Below are 17,839 nucleotides of genomic sequence, written 5' to 3'. Positions count from 1 at the left end.
GACAGTATAGTAACTGGAGAAAATAAATAGTATATTGAATCAGATCTGTGTTTGTGACCTACACCACAACTAATAGCTTGAGTGCTCTCTGGTAAGCCCAAACTTCTGGGTGTGTTTCCATATTGCAAAGAGACTGTACCACTATATATTTTATTAGCAGTGTATGACAATTCCATTTGCTTGTGTCCTGCCAACATTTAATACTGATAATCTTTAAAACCATTTTTAATAAAGGTGTGGTATAATAAAGGTGTGTTTATTTTGTATATATCACCGACTCGATGGACATGAGTTTGAGTGAACTCCAGGAGTTGGTGATGGACAGGGACGCCTGGCGTGCTGTGATTCATGGGGTCACAAAGAGTCGGACACGACTGAGCGACTGAACTGAACTGAACTGAATGAATAAATGATGTGCACTATATTTTCATATGATTTTATTAACCACAGATCTCCTATGGTAAAGTACTGATTAAAATATCTAGCCTATTTTTATTTGTTTGCTCATTTTCTTATTATTGAACTTTGAGAGTTTTTTATATATTTTGGATGCTAATATTTTATCAGACATGTGATTTATAAATATTGCCTTGAAGTATAACTTGTAATCTCTTAACATTGTTTTTAGAAGTTTAGATGAGCAGAAGTTTGTAACTAGATGAAAGTGAAAGTGGAAGTCGCTCAGTTGTGTCAGACTCTTTGCGACCCCGTGGACTCATCCATGGAATTCTCCAGGCCAGAGCACTGGAATGGGGCAGCCTTTCCCTTCTCCAGGGGATCTTCCCAACCCAGGGATCGAACCCAGGTCTCCTGCACTGCAGGCAGATTCCTTACCAGTTGAGCCACAGAGAAGCCCAAGAATACTGAAGTGGGTAGCCTATCCCTTGTCCAGGGGATCTTCCTGACCCAGGAATCGAACCAGGGCCTCCCACATTGCAGGCGGATACTTTACCAACTGAGCTATCAGGGAAGCCTTGTAATTAGATGAAATGAAATTAATAAGGTTTAAATTTACATTTTTATATTTAAGAAGTTTTTAATTAAGAAATCTTTAATTGACCTGAACTTAAAATTTTTTCTCCTATGCTTTCTTCTAGAAGTTCTAAGTTTACATTGAATTTTATATTCCAAGTTAATATTTGTACATAGTGCAAAGTATGGATTGAATTCTTTTTAATTTTTTTATTGGCAAAGAGATGTCTAGTTATTTCAGCACCACTTCTTAAAAAATTTTACTCTCCTATTGAATTATCATGACATTTTTGTCAAAAATCAATTGACCCTTTGTGCATGGATCTATTTCTAAAATCTTTACTCTGCTTCATTGATCTGAATATCTGCCTTCTTTCACCAATATCTTGATTATGTGAATTTATAGGAAGTCTTGAAGTGATGTGAGTTCTCCTACTTTGTCTTTTTCAAAATTGCTTTGACTTTTGTTTCGCAAAGAAAAAAAATTTACTTAGTGGCCATTTTTTATTATAATTTCATTATCCAGTAAATAAAATCTTAACTACTTGAAAAAAATGACTGATTCTCAGATCAGTTCAGTCGCTCAGTCATGTTCAACTCTTTGTGATCCCATGGACTGCAGCATGCCAGGCTTCCCTGTCCATCACCAACTACCGGAGCCTACTCAAACTCATGTCCATCGCGACGGTGACGCCATCCAATCATCTCATCCTCTGTTGTCCCCTTCTCCTCCTGCCCTCAATCTTTCCCAGCATCAGGGTCTTTTCAAATGAGTCAGTTGCATCAGGTGGCCAAAGTATTGGAGTCTCAGCTTCAGCATCAGTCCTTCCAATGAATATTCAGGACTGATTTCTTTTAGGTTGGATATTTTGGATCTCCTTGCCATCTAAGGGACTCTCAAGAGTCTTCTCCAACACCATAGTTCAAAAGTATCCATTCTTCAGCACTCAGCTTTCTTTATAGTCCAACTCTCACATCCATACATGACTACTGGAAAATGGAGGTAGGAAATACATAAGAGCCTGGAGATTTTTGTAGTTCTAGAAAATGGAGAAGTACTTAAAATGGTAGGGGTATGCAGCAGGAATGAGGAACTAGATAAAGGAATTACCAATGACCAAAGATGGAACAATTTTAAGCAGCAAAAGTCAAAATAAGAAATAGTATTGAATTATAACCCCAATATAAAATATCCATGAGTCCATAGTAGTTTAAAATGACTAAATACTTAAGTGAATGAGGGAGATGAAACAAATCTCTTGTGCAAAATATTTCTAAATAAATAATGTAGATGCTCTTGCCTAAAGGTGATGGGACTCCTTATTCCTTAAGTACTTACTGCACATAATGATTTCCTTCCAAAGAAATTATTATACAGTCAAATGGAGGGAAAATAAGAGTAACTTTAGAGTGGAAAACCTGACAAACACCACCTCAGTGAGCAAAGGGTAACATCAACAGTGACAAGTCATGCTCACAGTTTGTTCTTTTGATGTGATGTGATAAAATTTGCAGTCTATGGTCCTCCCCCAAACTTACAACCCCAATTTACTCATGAGAAAAATGTCAGACAAATCCCAGTGAGGGGTATTCTAAAATATACCTACCTAGTACTTTTCAAAACTGTCAAGATAGTCAAACACAAGGAAAGTCTGTAATAGCCAAGGGGAGCCTAAGGGGACATGACATTTGGTATGTCATGTGGTAACCTGGTGGGATCCTGGAATATGAAAAGGACATAGGAAAAAAATTTACGGAAGCATGGATAAACTATGGATTTAGTTACTAAAAGTATATTGCTGTTAGTTTATTAATTATAACTAATGTGCAATACTAATATAAAATTCATTGAAAAGGAACTGAGTTCAGAGTATACAGAACACTATGGTATCGTGAAACTTTTTCTGTAAATGTATATTGTTCTAAAAAATAAAATGCATTAAAAAATTAAAATCAGTGTGTAAATGTCTACAAAATAAAAGTTTAATATGTTTCTGATTTTTTAACTTTTTTTAAAATAGGAGGAAAATTGCTTTATGATGTTTTATCGGTTTCTATCATACAACAGTGTGAATCAGTCTTAAGTGTACGTATGTCCCCTCCCTCTTTAACCTTCTTCCCACCCCATCCCACCCCTCTAGGTTGTCACAGAGAACCTAGCTGTGTGCTTCTGATTTTGATTGACTTAAATTCATAGAGAAGTTAAAGAAGAAAAGGAATCATCATAATGTTTAGATTTTCAGTTTAGGAACATAGCTTATTTATCAAGTTGTCTTTTTCCACTTTTCTCACTAGTATTTTATAATTTTCAGCATATAAATGGTGCACATGCTTTGGTACGTTTATACTATCAACTTAATGTTTTTGATACTATTGCAAATGGTACTTTTTGTTTATCTCAATTTTCAATAATTTAATTTTAGTATATGGAAATATAACTGATTTTGATATGCTGGTCTGTCTGAAACCATGTTTAACTTACTGATTAGTTTTAGGAGGATTTTGGAGATACTTTGGAATTTTCTATACAGACAATTATGTCATTTTTAAAATAAACATAGTTTTGTTTTCTCTTTCCAATCTATGTGGCTTTTTACAATAGAGAAGTACAGTCAACAGATGTAGCAAACAAATTTATCGTTATCACGTAGAAGCAAATTAAAAAGCAGAGACATTACCTTGCTGACAAAGATCCCTATATCAAAATTATGGTTTTTGCAGTAGTCATGTATGGATGTGAAAGTTGGACCATAAAGAAGGCTGAGCGTCGAAGAATTGATGCTTTTGAACTGTAGTGTTGGAGAAGACTCTTGAGAGTCCCTTGGACTGCAAGGAGATCCAACCAGTCCATTCTAAAGGAGATCAGTCCTGGGTGTTCATTGGAAGGACTGATGCTGAAGCTGAAGCTCCAGTACTTTGGCCACCTGACGCAAAGAACTGACTCATTTGAAAAGACCCTGATGCTGGGAAAGATTAAAGGCAGAAGAAGAAGGGGATGTCAGAGGATGAGATGGTTGGATGGCATCACTGACTTGATGGGCATGAGTTTGAGCAAACTCCAGGAGATGGTGAAAGTCTTGGGAGAACTGGTGCGCTGCAGTCCAAGGGATCTCAAAGAGTCAGACACGACTGAGCAACTGAACATCAGCAACAACAGAGGATGAGAGGGAGGGGTAAACTGGGAGATTAGCACTGACGTATACACATGACTACATACAAAATAGATGACTAATAAGAATCTGCTGTATAGCACAGGGAACTCTACTCAATATTCTGCAATGGCCCATATGGGTAAAGAGACTAAAAACAGAGTAGATACAGGAATGTGTATAACTGAATCACTTTGTTGTACTAACAAAGTGTTGAAACTAACACACGTTGTAAATCAACTAGAATCCAATTTTTTTTTAAGTTTAAAACATTTTTAAAGCTTTATTTTAATTCAATTCTTTCATAATAAAATCTAGATTTAATTATTTATATGTAACTTAAGTTAGAATTGCAATTTTAGAGCTTTACATTCCTTAATAGGGTACCATTTTATATCCTAGTGTTTTTCCATACCACATAACATTGCTCATATCAAATAATATTTTTATATCTTAGGTTAGATTGTGCTTTTGTATAGTAAAAATATTTTGGAAGATTTTATAATCTTTGGAAAAGTCAGTTACCCTAACTTCTTTTTTTTTTTTTTACTTTCTTCTTTTTTTTAAAGTACTAGTAAATAAAGGAATAAAACCCCAAATTTTTTCTGAAAAATATTTTTATGACCTGTAAACATTGCCAGAACTTTGTTTCTCATAGATTAGTATTGATTCTTGGGTTTTTTAAATGTCTTAATATTTTACCACTTAGTTACTTTGTAATTTGAGAAATTTGGATTTGAACAATCATTAAATAATGATAAAATGATAAATATACTACCATTTAATTTTCAACAAATATTCTCCTTCATACAATGCCAAATTATAGAGTAATTCCTATAATAGATAACTTCCAGGCAAACTATTTTCATTTAGCTTTATTCACCATCAACTACTTGTTTTATATGCACAAAAAAACAAATTTATGAATGCAAAACTGGGTTTATTTTGATAGAAAGATAATCATAGTACCAAACCATTTAAACTTTCATATTGCATTGAATTTGAAGATAAGGGAATTTGAACACTGGAAAATTTATTGCTAACCAGGCAGGTGATACCAATAGCTGTGGAGAAACCACCCCCACACACACACAAAAAAAAATTTAACATCAAAAAATGAATTAAATATTTCCCAAAATATCTGGAGACATAAAGATTATATTCTGAATAATATATTTTTGACCCACTTTCATTTGATTCATTCTTGTCTTCATCTGTAGTTAACATTAATATTAGGTAATTAACATGTACCCCAAGGGAAATTATTTCCTGCAACAATCCAGAGCCCTCCAAAATTTCTACATAACTTACCCATAGCAAGTTCTCCTGTACCCCTCTTTATTACATGCCCTCACTGCCTGATAACACCTGTGTCTGTGGCTTGAGATTTCACCAATTGGAGGATAAACTTAATCAGAACACAGTTAGGACGAGCTCTCTCAGCTGGCCTTTCACCTCTGCTTTTAGAGTGGGAGGTCCGTGTTGATATTTATGACTGACTTCAGAGACATGATGTCAGAAAATGATAAGCGAAAGCGAAGTCGCTCAGTCGTGTCCGACTCTTTGTGACCCCATGGACTGTAGACTACGAGGTTCCTCCATCCGTGGGATTCTCCAGGCAAGAATACTGGAGTGGGTTGCCGGTTCCTTCTCCAGGGGACCTTCCCGACCCAAGGATCGAACCTGGGTCTCCAGCGTTGCAAGCAGACGATTTTACCGTCTGAGCCACCAGGAAAGGTCAGAAAAAAATAGTCAATGATCAAATAACACTCAATATTCCCACTCAGAAAGTTTCCGCTGGTTTCATTATCTCATTTACTTCACACTCTGTCGGACAAGAATCATAGAGAACAAAAATGCCAAATTTTATCATCATCTCGTAGATCAAACCAAACATGAACTTTAGCAGCCAATGTAAACTTGAAAAATCAAAGCCTCTTCAGACTCATGAGGGTACGAAATAGTCAATAACTAAATCCAAAAACTCTAAAAATAGATTAGTTGATGATTTATAGATAAAATAAAAAATATCAAACTGTACATAAATATCACCCTCTATGTTTAAGCACATGCTGAGAATAGCCAAACTGATTGATGCAATATAGTAAATATATAAAATATTGGGTTGACTGATTTGAATAATGGCAGATTTCTATGTCTTTTTTGTGTTCTCTTTAAATTTTCTGAAGAAACAGACATTGGCTTCCAATAAAGAATGGCAGCTATAATTGAAAAGCTTAAAATGGTGAATGGTTTTGAAAGTTGCCCATTAAAAGCATCAGAATCAAAATGATCTGTTCCACTAGATACCCTTGACTGAAGACCTGTCCTCCTCCATCAGGGATGGTTGTCCTCTTCAACCGAGAGTGCAACTTCGAGAGGGATATGCATGGAATGATGAGGAAGGAAAGGGACACCTGCATAGCCAGCCAGATCAGCTGAATCATCCCGAGATCAATGCGGTGACCGATGTCAAAACCAGATCACCCTCACACCCTCCAGGTATTTTCTGACTTTCTCTTTCATGTCATCGTTTATCCATTGGTTCTTAGTGTCATGTTTGTAGTATCCATGTAATTATCTTATTTTTTTTTTCTTTTTCTTTCTGTGGTTGATTTCTAGTTACATACAGTTCTGGTCAGAAAAGATGTTTGAAATAATTTCTATCCATTACATTTCTTGAGCCTGGTTGTGTGTCCTGGAATGTGATCTATCCTTGAGAATGTTTCACGTGCACTTAAAAAGAATGTGTGTTCTGGGGGTTTTGTATGCAAAAAGTCCTGCAGACATCAATTAAGTTCAACTGTTTTATTGTGTCATTAAGAATCTTGGTTACCTTATTGATTTTATATCTGGGAGATCTGTTCAGTGATGTCAATGGGGTGTTAAGATCTCCTACTATTATTGTATTCCCTTTAATTTCTCTTTTTATATCATTAGTGTTTGTTTTATGTATTTCAGTTCAGTTCAGTCACTCAGTCGTGTCCGACTCTTTGCGATCCTGTGAATCACAGCACGCCAGGCCTCCCTGTCCATCACCAACTCCCAGAGTTCACTCAAACTCATGTCTATCGAGTCGGTGATGCCATCCAGCCATCTCATTCTCTGTCGTCCCCGTCTCCTCCCACCCCCAATTCTTCCTAGCATCAGACTCTTTTCCAGTGAGTCAACTCGATGCATGAGGTGGCCAAAGTATTTAGGTGTTGTCATTTCCTATACCAGGGGAACTTCCAGACCCAGGGATCAAATTCATGCCTCTTATGTCTCTTGCATTAATAGGCAGATTCTTTAGACCAGTACCACCTAGGAAGCCATTAATATATTGGGGTCATATATTAGCAAGTGTAATATCTTCTTTGTGTATTGATCCCTTTATCATTATACAATGTTCTTCTTTATGCTTCATTATGAACTTTCCTTTAAAGACTATTTTGTCTTATATGAGCATTGTTACATGTCCTTTCTTGTCATTTTCATTTGAATGTTCTATTTATCTTGTGATTTAAGTCTTCTCTTCATCTTGCCTTTGTTTGATTAGGTGATATTTTTAAAAATTATCTTTCCTTGAACTGTATAGTAGTACTTGAATCTATGTTGTTACATCAAATATTCCTAGTAAAATCCAACTAGTCATGATTGGAGGATGAATTCATGAATGACATAATGACTATTTATTTAATATTTTAACCTTTGTCATGGAGGTATATTTTATTAATTTAATGTTCTTATTTAGTTCTTTCAAGGGCATGTGTTTTTTTCAGAGAAAGTCTGAAGATTAAATTTTTTATTTAATAAAAATAAAACTGAATATAAGAACTAGAGCAGATAAAAGAAATGGTATTTTGAAAATGATGGTCTTTGTTCCAGATACAACGTGGTTGGAAATGTAGCAATTCTGCAGAATAATTAGTGACAAATATCCTTAAATACCTGTTGAAAATGGGATTATGATTTTTAGAACTTTTTCTATGACAATAGAAATGAAATAACAATGGATGTGAAGGAAAGGTGCATTCACTGCCAAGATTTAGCAATCTAGTTTCAAAAGTAAAACTTGAGGTAATCTAAGTTTGCAGTGTATGTGACTGAGATGGAAACAAGATACCTGCATAGGTGATTAAACCTCCACTTCCTCAGATCTTATAGAATATGATAACAATTTTTCAGAGGCATTTAAAACTGGAAAATATAAATAACACACTTAGAGATCCATTTGTGCTTTTAAATGCAGCCCAAAGTCTCCTATTTTCTGGAGGTGTGTGATGAGCTAAACTCTCTTCAAATAGCCTAAGTGTGAGAATTTCCTGTTCAAATTTGAAGTGACACATTGATGACAAATCAACTTTTTCCACTCTTGCTTCACTCTGAGCCTTCACAGGGCACTCTGTGACAGTCACAGACATTGCTTATTCTTGTCCTGGATTTATGTTTTTAAATTTCTCCTTTTATTACCCAGCTATAGCAGGCCTCTTATGAGAGTAATCTGACCTCCCAACTAAAGGATGCACGACTTTCTGCCCAACAGAAGGTATGTGTCTCTCCTCTCCTGTCTCTCTATTAGACCATCTCACTTAGTGGGAACTAATGAATATTAAATGTGATACAACTGAAGTACAGTTTATATATGGCAAAATCAAAGAGGAACACTGTTTCATTAAAAATAATTTGAAGTAAAAAGCAATCATAAAATATCAAATATGATGGACCATTTCTCCAAGTATTCAAATTATTGTCTGTAGAATGTTACTTAAGTGTGTACACACAGGCATGAATGGGTTTGTATATAATATTAAGTGAAACCCAAATACCTCATGACAGGAAACAAATAGTTTGGGATTTTATGATCAGTAGAAGGTAAGTTTTTTGTATAATAATATGTTAATATATTTTTGCTCAAACTTTATAAATATATTCTTGGAAAGGAATTCATTGTATAGCAAAGGCCAAACATAATTCCTCATACATGTATTGGATTGAATACAATAATCCAAATTTTTAATAAAAATCAGGTTGAGGTAAACTCCTAAAGGCTAATTTAAACTTAATTGTAAGTAATGCAAGTATTTTTTAAAAAAATCAAACATAGCATAAATGATATGCTAAACTAATTAAAGATACTAACTGATATAAATCAGAAATAGTACCACAGAAATGATGACTAAAATAATAATTAAAACTGATAATTATCAAGAACTTATAAGTGCCAGGTTGAGTGCTCAGTGTTACATGCATTATATATTACATAACCTTATTTCCATTTTAGATTATAATATGATACTAGATACTAAATAACTTTTTGAAGATCACATTTTGTAAATTTAAAAGCTATAGTTCATTTCCAGATATTTCTGACTACTGCATCAACTGTCTGAATTATTGCTATGTTATATGGATTTTTCATAAGTAATTACCATCACTTATTCAACTAAAATGACCTATACTAACTTTAACATCTACAGGATCTTTCTGGAAGTTTGAACCAACGGTGTCTTCCATAAATGACCTATACCTGTTTTTCATTTTGTGGGTTCAAATAGCCATTAAATCACTTTTCAACAACTTTTGTAAAATAAGTATATTTTAGTCTTTTTCTGTTGTTTTATTTTTCATATTGTGTGGTTTATATATGATTAGTGTGTCATGTGACATTTTACAATATATAAAACATTTCCTCAGTTTTTAATGATTTCTCAGAACTCCTCAACCAGTCAAAATGAAAACCATTTGGTACCCCTTTTCATTGATCAGAGTAAGTCACCAAATAGTGTAATATAGTGCAGGAGATTGTTGTAAATGCCAACATTACTTTCTCCTCATCTTTAAAGAACTTAGTCTTTAAATCATTATTAAATTTCAAAATTATTATAAATATAGGTAATCTCTCTTGTTAATAGAACATTTTAATTTTAATACAAACACTATGATGATTTTAAAATATTTCTGTGGAATCTGACTTCAGTGAGGATATTATTAGCCATGAACTTCTTTATTGCTCCCTAATTTATTGCTTTTCATTGTTTCAGCCAATAATATATTGTCAAATACAGAATATCTTTTTTAAAAAAGTATTCTTTCATGAAAGGCTTGTTTAAAGTACTGAGGAATTTAGAAGCAGGCTTTACGTTTGTTCAGCTGCAAAGTGAGCACGAAACTCTTTGCCCCACCCATCTTATTATACTAAGGTTCTTATCTCACCTACGCCACTTATTCTTCAGTTCACTTAGAGCATGATCCTTGACCTCACTCAGCTGCAAAGATGAATAACCAAGGAGTAACCTATGTAGAACCGAAGGCAGTCAAGAGCTCAAAGAGACAGCAAATGAAACCTAAGATTTCTAAAAGTTCCAGTTCAATAACTGAGCAGGAATTAACATATGCAGAACTAAATCTTCAAAATGCTCCTCAGAATCTTCATGAAAATGACAAGAACTACCACTCCAAAGGTGAAACACTAGTCACATAATGAAACTGTTGTAGGATGTGCAGTTGGGGTGCAGAGGTGTGGAGGAAGAGCAGAGGAAAAGCTCGCATATTTTTCATTTTGAGAAAGGGAGCTTAAAGTTGGTTACGGGATTCTAATGTGAAATTGGAAGACTACTTTTACTCTGGCATTGCTATAATTTGGAGTCTTTGATCAACAACTCATTCAGCATTATATTCACTGAAAATGAAACATATATTAAAGAAAGATTACAGTGGTAGAAATGGGTTGGGGTCCAAGTTTATATCCATAAATTCCTGTTCATATGGGTTCTCATGTATGTAAAATCTAAGCAATTGTCCCCATCACTCCTTCACTCTCTTCTCACTGTTTCCTTTTCTCTCCCTGCAGGTTCACCATCACCTTCGGAGAAGTTCTTTGCTGGGATCCTGGGAATCATCTGCCTTGTCTTGATGTCCACTGTGGTGACAATGATCGTTGTTACTCCCTGTAAGTACATTTTTTAAAAACTATAAGGGAACTTTTTACTTTAATGATGGTCAGTCCTCTAAGCATTTCACAATATTATACAATGTGCCTATCATTAAAATACATGCAATTAGACTAAATGCAGAATATTATTTGGAATTTGTGAAATACATACAGCACAAGATAATTACACAGAGTATGTATATGGATATTCTGATTTCATAACTCAAAAGCATGCTTTAAGAGATTGAAAGATCTTATTGAGAAACACAAATTAATTTTTGAGATTGGTAAGAGGTGGTAAAATTTGCTCCTTTAGGTTTTTAAAATATTTTTTCCACCAAATCTTCATCACCCAATTAATTTTTCTTGGTAAAATCAGCTTTCAATAAACTGAATTTCAAACTCACAAACTGAAATCATTATGATTTATTTAGAGCAATGTTAATTTTTATAATGATTAATTTTGTAGCTACTGTAATACTGGAGCAGAATAACTCCTCTCCGATAGCAAGACTCCAGAAAGGTACATAATGACTTTAAAGCTCTAATATAAATACAATTTGTGTTTTGTCTCTATCTTAGGCTAGTGAAAATAAGAAAAGATTTAGGGGTAGAAGATAAATTACAAAATTGGGCAACAAACATGCGTAAATAATGATTATGGGAAAGTGTTTTTCCCTGTGCAACAATATGATCACCATATCCATTGCTGGCAATTGACTCCAATTTTTGCCTGCTGTGATATGGTAAAAGACAAATAATTTTGCTACTCTAAAATAGAAGTTTCATTTCTTGATTTTTAGGACATGTAAAGAGGAGATATTTTTATATGTTTGCTTTATATAGAGACATAAATTGGGGTTGAGAGACTGACACTGTGAATGCATGAGTGAAATTTGTTTTATGTGTACCAGCCTTGAGGGTGCATAGCTATGTTATATATATACATACATACATGTTTATATCTATGCATACATGTAAGTTAATTTTTGTTTTTTAAAATTCAAATTGCTTTTGAATAGTAATTCATAATCTTTCTCCAGAATTTCATTGTGGTTGTTGTCCAAAAGAGTGGTTTACATATTCCAACAATTGCTATTCTATTAGTTTGGAAAAAGAAACATTGAATGGAAGTTTGATGTCCTGCACTACTAAGAATTCTACTCTGCTTTACATAGATAATGAAGAGGAAATGGTAAGATATTAAGTGTTTCCAACACTTTATTAAAGGCTTGATTCAGTCAATATTATATATGTTAGAATTAACGTGTGTTTTTGTACATATTTGTAGTTTGCTTATTTTAAGATCTGGAGAATGAGATGGCTGGATGGCATCAATGACTCTGTGGACACGAGTTTGAGTGAACTCCGGGAGTTGGTGATGGACAGGGAGGCCTGGTGTGCTGTGATTCATGGGGTCGTGGAGAGTCGGACACGACTGAGCGACTGAACTGAATATTCCATTAAACAATGGAATATGACTTTATGATACTTTATTTTCTTTTTAAAACCATTAATGCACGTTTGGTAATTTCCAGTTCTTCTGCTCCTTGTAGCAGGTGTCCTGATGGGTCACCTTGTAAGGTTCACCTGTGTTACCTACAGGATTCTCTCAACACAGGAGGAATGGTTTACCTGTGCCACCTCCAACAGTTAGGTTAGGTATTGGGTGCTGGGAAGTAAGAGGCATAGGTCACTTTCATCTGATGGTGGGGAGGATACAGTTCAGTTCAATTGCTCAGTTGTGTCTGACTCTTTGCTACTTCATGAACCGCAGCACGCCAGGCCTCCTTGTCCATCACTAACTCCCGGAGTCCACCCAAACCCATGTCCATTGAGTCAGTAATGCCATCCAGCCATCTCATTCTCTGTGGTCCCCTATAGAAGATGCCTCTAATTATTGTTCCCGTACCTCCCACCTTGTTCTCTCATCATGGAGAAGTGATTAGAGATTACAGAGGATTAGGGCTGCTGGATAGTCTCAAACCTCTTCACTTTTCTCTTCCCACCATGCAGGGTTCTCCTTTCTTGTGTCTTTCATTAGTTCCCATGTCTACAGTTGAACTGAGCAGGGAGTAACAGAGAGAAATGATTCTCTGACCCCTTGTCTCGTCCACTGGATTCCACAGAAATAGATTGCTTTGCGGTTTATCTAGTCAAAGAATGGTGTCAGACTCAGAAAACCAAATCTTCTGCTGTCATGTCACTTATTTTCTCAATTTCATTTCCTTAATTTTCTTCTAAAACTGAAATTCTGAGGAACATATAATAGTAGAGAACGCAATGATATATTCACAGTATCCAGAAAAAAAGAACGTCACAGAATCGTAAAACTTATTTAAAGCCTTGTTACATTAGTTTTGACATGGGTAAAAAATAAATTACATGAATCAGAATTTTCCTTACTGAATGTATTCTATGCAATTACTCCACCTTCTTATCCCTCAGGCTTAATGTTAGATACCATTCACAGCTGTCGATATCCCCAAGTTGGTATACTAAGTGTCTTCTTTTGTGGGGTCTGTACAACTAATTCATGACTTTGTAAATACTCCCTTTATTAAATGGTCCTCAAAAAAAAAAAAAAGAATTTTCCTTATTAACGTTAGAAAACAGTGAAACTAATAAGTATAAATGTTTGAATTAATTTTGAATCAAAAGTACAGACATGGTTAATATTTATGGCAATTTTAAAAATTCCAACTTTTATGATTTTAGTATTACTTTAGAATTTAACATGCTCATTCTATTCAAAGAACTAAGTTCAGTTCAGTTCAGTTGCTCAGTTATGTCCAACTCTGAAACCCCATGAACTGCAGCACGCCAGGCTTCCCTGTCCATCACCAACTCCAAGAGCTTGCTCAAACTCACGTTCATTGAGTTTGCCATCCAACCATCGCATTCTCTGTCATCATCCCCTTCTCCTGCCTTCAATCTTTCCCAGCATCAGGTCTTTTCCAATGAGTCAGTTCTTCAGAGCAGGTGACCAAAGTATTGCAGTTTCAGCTTCAGCATCAGTCCTTCCAATGAATATTCAGGACTAATTTCCTTTAGGATGGACTGGTTGGATCTCCTTGCAGTCCAAGGGACTCTCAAGAGTCTTCTCCAACACCATAGTTCAAAAGCATCAATTCTTCAGTGCTCAGCTTTCCTATCCATACATGACTACTGGAAAAATCATAGCTTTGACCAGACGGACCTTTGTCGGCAATGTCTCTGCTTTTAATATGCTCTCTAGGTTGGTCATAGCTTTTCTTCCAAGGAGCAAGTGTCTTTTAATTTCAGGGCTGCAGTCACCATCTGCAGTGATTTTGGAGCCCAAGAAAATAAAGTCTGTCACTGTTTCCATTGTTTCCCCATCTATTTACCATGAAGTGATAGGACAGATGCCATGATCTTAGTTTTTCAAATGTTGAGTTTCAAGACAGCTTTTTCACTCTCCTGTTTCACTTTCATCAAGAGGCTATTCAGTTCCTCTTCGCTCTCTTCCATAAGGGGGGTGTTATCTGCATATCTGAGGTTATTGAGATTTCTCCTGGCAATCTTGATTCCAGCTTGTGCTTCATCCAGCTCATCATTTCATATGATGTACTCTGCATATAAGTTAAATAAGCAAGGTGACAATATACAGCCTTGATGTACTCCTTTCCCAATTTGGAACCAGTCCGTTGTTTCATGTCTGATTCTAACTGTCGCTTCTTGACCTGCACACAGATTTCTCAGGAGGCAGGTAAGGCAGGTAAGAAATACCAATTTCTCTGGTATTCCAATCTCTTTAAGAATTTTCCACAGTTGTGATCCACACAGTCCAAGGCTTTGGTTGTAGTCAACTTTTATGTATTATAGTGTTAGATGTAAAATCTAACATACTCATTTTGTTCAAAGAACTGAAGATCCTATGAAAGAATGCATCCTTTGACTTATGTTATCATATGTGAAACAAATCACCAGTACAGGTTCGATGCATGATACAGGATGCTCGTGGCTGGTGCACTGAGATGAAACAGAGGGATGGTATGCGGAGGGAGGGGGGTTCAAGATGCAGAACACATGTACACCCGGGGCAGATTCATGTCAATGTATGGCAAAACCAATACAATATTATAAAGTAACTAGCCTCCAATTAAAATAAATAAACTAAAATTAATAAAAATCTCTCATAGTGATATTTAAGTGAAAATTCTTTATTTTGGGTTAGAAATTTCTGATGTCCCTGGCAATTATATCATGGATTCCAGTCTTTCGTGAAGGTCGTGGTCATCCATGGATGTGGCTAAATGGTACAATTTTCAAACTAAAGTAAGTTTTTTAAATGAATGCTATATAAAGGAGAAAAAAATACAAAAAAAGAAACATTAATAATATGAATACATTTGTTTTCATTGAATTATAGAAAGCTGAAGAAGATGTTGAAAGTTAATAAAATGTTGATATAAATGTTCAGAAATAGGCTACTCTGTAGCCCATTTTCCTAATAACAAACTCTTACTGAAATTTTATTAAAAACATCATTACCCATTTTCAAAATATCTTTTATTACAGTTAGATAGAAATACTATTGTTTCATGAGTTGTCTTCATAGAATATAACAGAATTATGCATTTTTTTCCATAACAGGATAGCAGACTATTTACCTGGCGAACATAACTGTGCTGTACTATCCTCAGAGGGCATAAAAGCAGAAGGCTGTCAGAGTCCAAATGCATATAATTGCAAGCATAAGTTTGAGAATTAAAAAGTGAGTTTGGATGCTTTTGAGTAACTATCTTTTATGAAAAGGAAATAATGTTATGATTACATAAATTTTGAAATGATTTATGTTATTTGTTCTAATAATGTTTTCAAAAACCGTTGAAAGAAAACATCAAAATTCTGTAAATTCCTTCAATAAAAATTCAAAATAAAAATAAAATTTTTAAAAATAAAAATTCAAAAATTATTCCTTCAATAAGAAATAAATTAATTTAAAAAAACTGTTGAAATATAATATGCACACTGAAAAGTATAGATATCACTCCTTTTGTGTCTGGCCTTTTTTACTCAACAATATGTTTATGGCATTCAAACTCTCTAAAATGTCACTTGTTTTCTGAGTTTGTTTACATGAAATATCAAAAAATTTTATATTTGAGAACAAAGACCAAAAGTAGCTTAGCAATTACCAAGAACTATGGGGAGATGAGAAAGGAAATGACTGCTACTTGATCAGTGATGAATATTTTCTAGATATTGATGGTGGTGATGGTTGTAAACTGTGAACATATTTAAAATCACTGATTTATACAATTTAAATGGATGGATTTTATGGTGTGCAAATTGTACCTCAATAAATCTGTTTTAAAAAAAACTTCTTGGGACTGGATTTAATATTTAAAATAATTGTAAAGAGAGTCATCTTTACAGTATTGGCTGTTCTAGTAAATATGCTTTATCCTTCTTCCATGAGTTAGGTTTTCTTTAAATTTTCCCTGTCAGATTTTGCATTTCTCTATTTTGAGATGTTAAATATTCATGGGTGTTTCATAGTCATGATTTTGTAAATGACACTCTTATTTTTTAAATTTTAGTAATTTTTGGTGTAGTAAAGAGTAATATATTGAGGTTTACATATTGGTCTTATAGTCAAGAATTTCTCTGATTTTTGTATTAATTCCATCATTTCAAATATTTATTCTTAAGGATTTTATATGAGATTTTTATATCTTTATATAACAGCTGCTCATGTCTTTTTTCCAGGTGCAATTATTTTTTTCTTGACTTATTTTCATAGGCTACAATTTAATTTCCAAAGTTGAATAGAAGGTACAGTAAAGGTTCCGTACCTATCTCTTCTTAGTTAAGGAAGAGATTTCAATGTTTTATCCTTAAATATGAGATTTATCTTAAGGTCTTTTCATCATGTTTTTTATGTGAAACCATAATATTCTCACTTTTCAAACAAATTTTATAATCAACTGATGTTGATGTTACATTTGCATTATTTTCCATCAGTTGGAATGGTAAATGTTTTCTTTGTATAATGATTATGAAGTAAATTACCTTTATTTCTTCCATTAAACCAATCTTGCATTTCTGAATAAAATCACAATGATCATCTGTGTTGCCCATTTTCTTAAAAAATCAATGCATTTGCTATATCTAGATTAAGCTATTTTTCTTCATCTACATTCACAAAGAGCTTTAACTGAGTTTTCAGTTATGTTATGTATACTTGACAGGTTGTTATGAAAGCTATTATTAGGAAGTATTTCTCTTTTTCTTCTACCTGAAACTTTTTGAAAGAATACTGCTACATTTTTAAGTGTTATTATTCACTACCAATGCCATCTAAGCATGCAGAACTATTTTGTAGAAAGGTTTTTATAATGAACTTAATGTTTTACAATATATGTTAGGTTTACTCAGGTTTCTATTTGCTGTGCTTGATTTTGGTAATTTGTATTTTAGGATTTTTCTATTTTATATGGACACTAAAATGTATTCATAATATTGCTTTTTATCTGTTTAATGTCTGTAAAATCTATATATTATCCCTTTATTTATTATACATGTAAAAGATTTAATTCCTCTCAAAAAAAAGTTTTTTTGCCTCACCTCACGGCTTGTGGTTCTTACTTCCCCAAACAGGTATTGAACTTGGGCCATCATCAGTGAGAACATGGAGTCCTTACCACTGAATCCCCTGCAAATTCCCCCTTTTCAATTTTTTTTCAGCAGTCTTTTTATCTATTTTATTAAATATTTTCAATAAGAATACATTTGGTCTTGTTGTTTCTTCCTATTGCAATATTGTCCTTTGTCTTGA

At 34.1% G+C, this 17,839-nt stretch overlaps 1 protein-coding gene across 2 annotated transcripts; it reads left to right on the top strand.

Annotated features, from left to right (window-relative positions):
* The first annotated feature begins 10,346 nt into the window (after window positions 1–10,346).
* LOC129537268 (NKG2-A/NKG2-B type II integral membrane protein-like) lies at window positions 10,347–17,839 on the top strand. Of its 2 annotated transcripts, XM_055396806.2 has the most exons (7): window positions 10,347–10,564; window positions 10,954–11,052; window positions 11,504–11,557; window positions 12,078–12,229; window positions 15,233–15,333; window positions 15,652–15,772; window positions 17,662–17,839. In XM_055396806.2, exons 1-6 carry the CDS (start codon window positions 10,378–10,380, stop codon window positions 15,767–15,769), a joined length of 711 nt encoding a protein of 236 aa, XP_055252781.1. In that variant the 5' UTR covers window positions 10,347–10,377; the 3' UTR covers window positions 15,770–15,772; window positions 17,662–17,839. The 2 variants fall into 2 exon arrangements, with proteins under 2 accessions (XP_055252781.1, XP_088693456.1); XM_088837330.1 differs by lacking the exon at window positions 17,662–17,839 and having other exon boundaries at window positions 15,652–16,312.

The sequence above is a fragment of the Moschus berezovskii genome, chromosome 6 (assembly GCF_049115385.1).
Source record: "Moschus berezovskii isolate FMDL1 chromosome 6, NW_MosBer_1.0, whole genome shotgun sequence".
NCBI classification, from domain to species: Eukaryota; Metazoa; Chordata; class Mammalia; order Artiodactyla; family Moschidae; genus Moschus; species Moschus berezovskii.
Note: the sequence above shows the minus strand (reverse complement) of the source record. Positions and strands in the feature narration are given on the sequence as shown.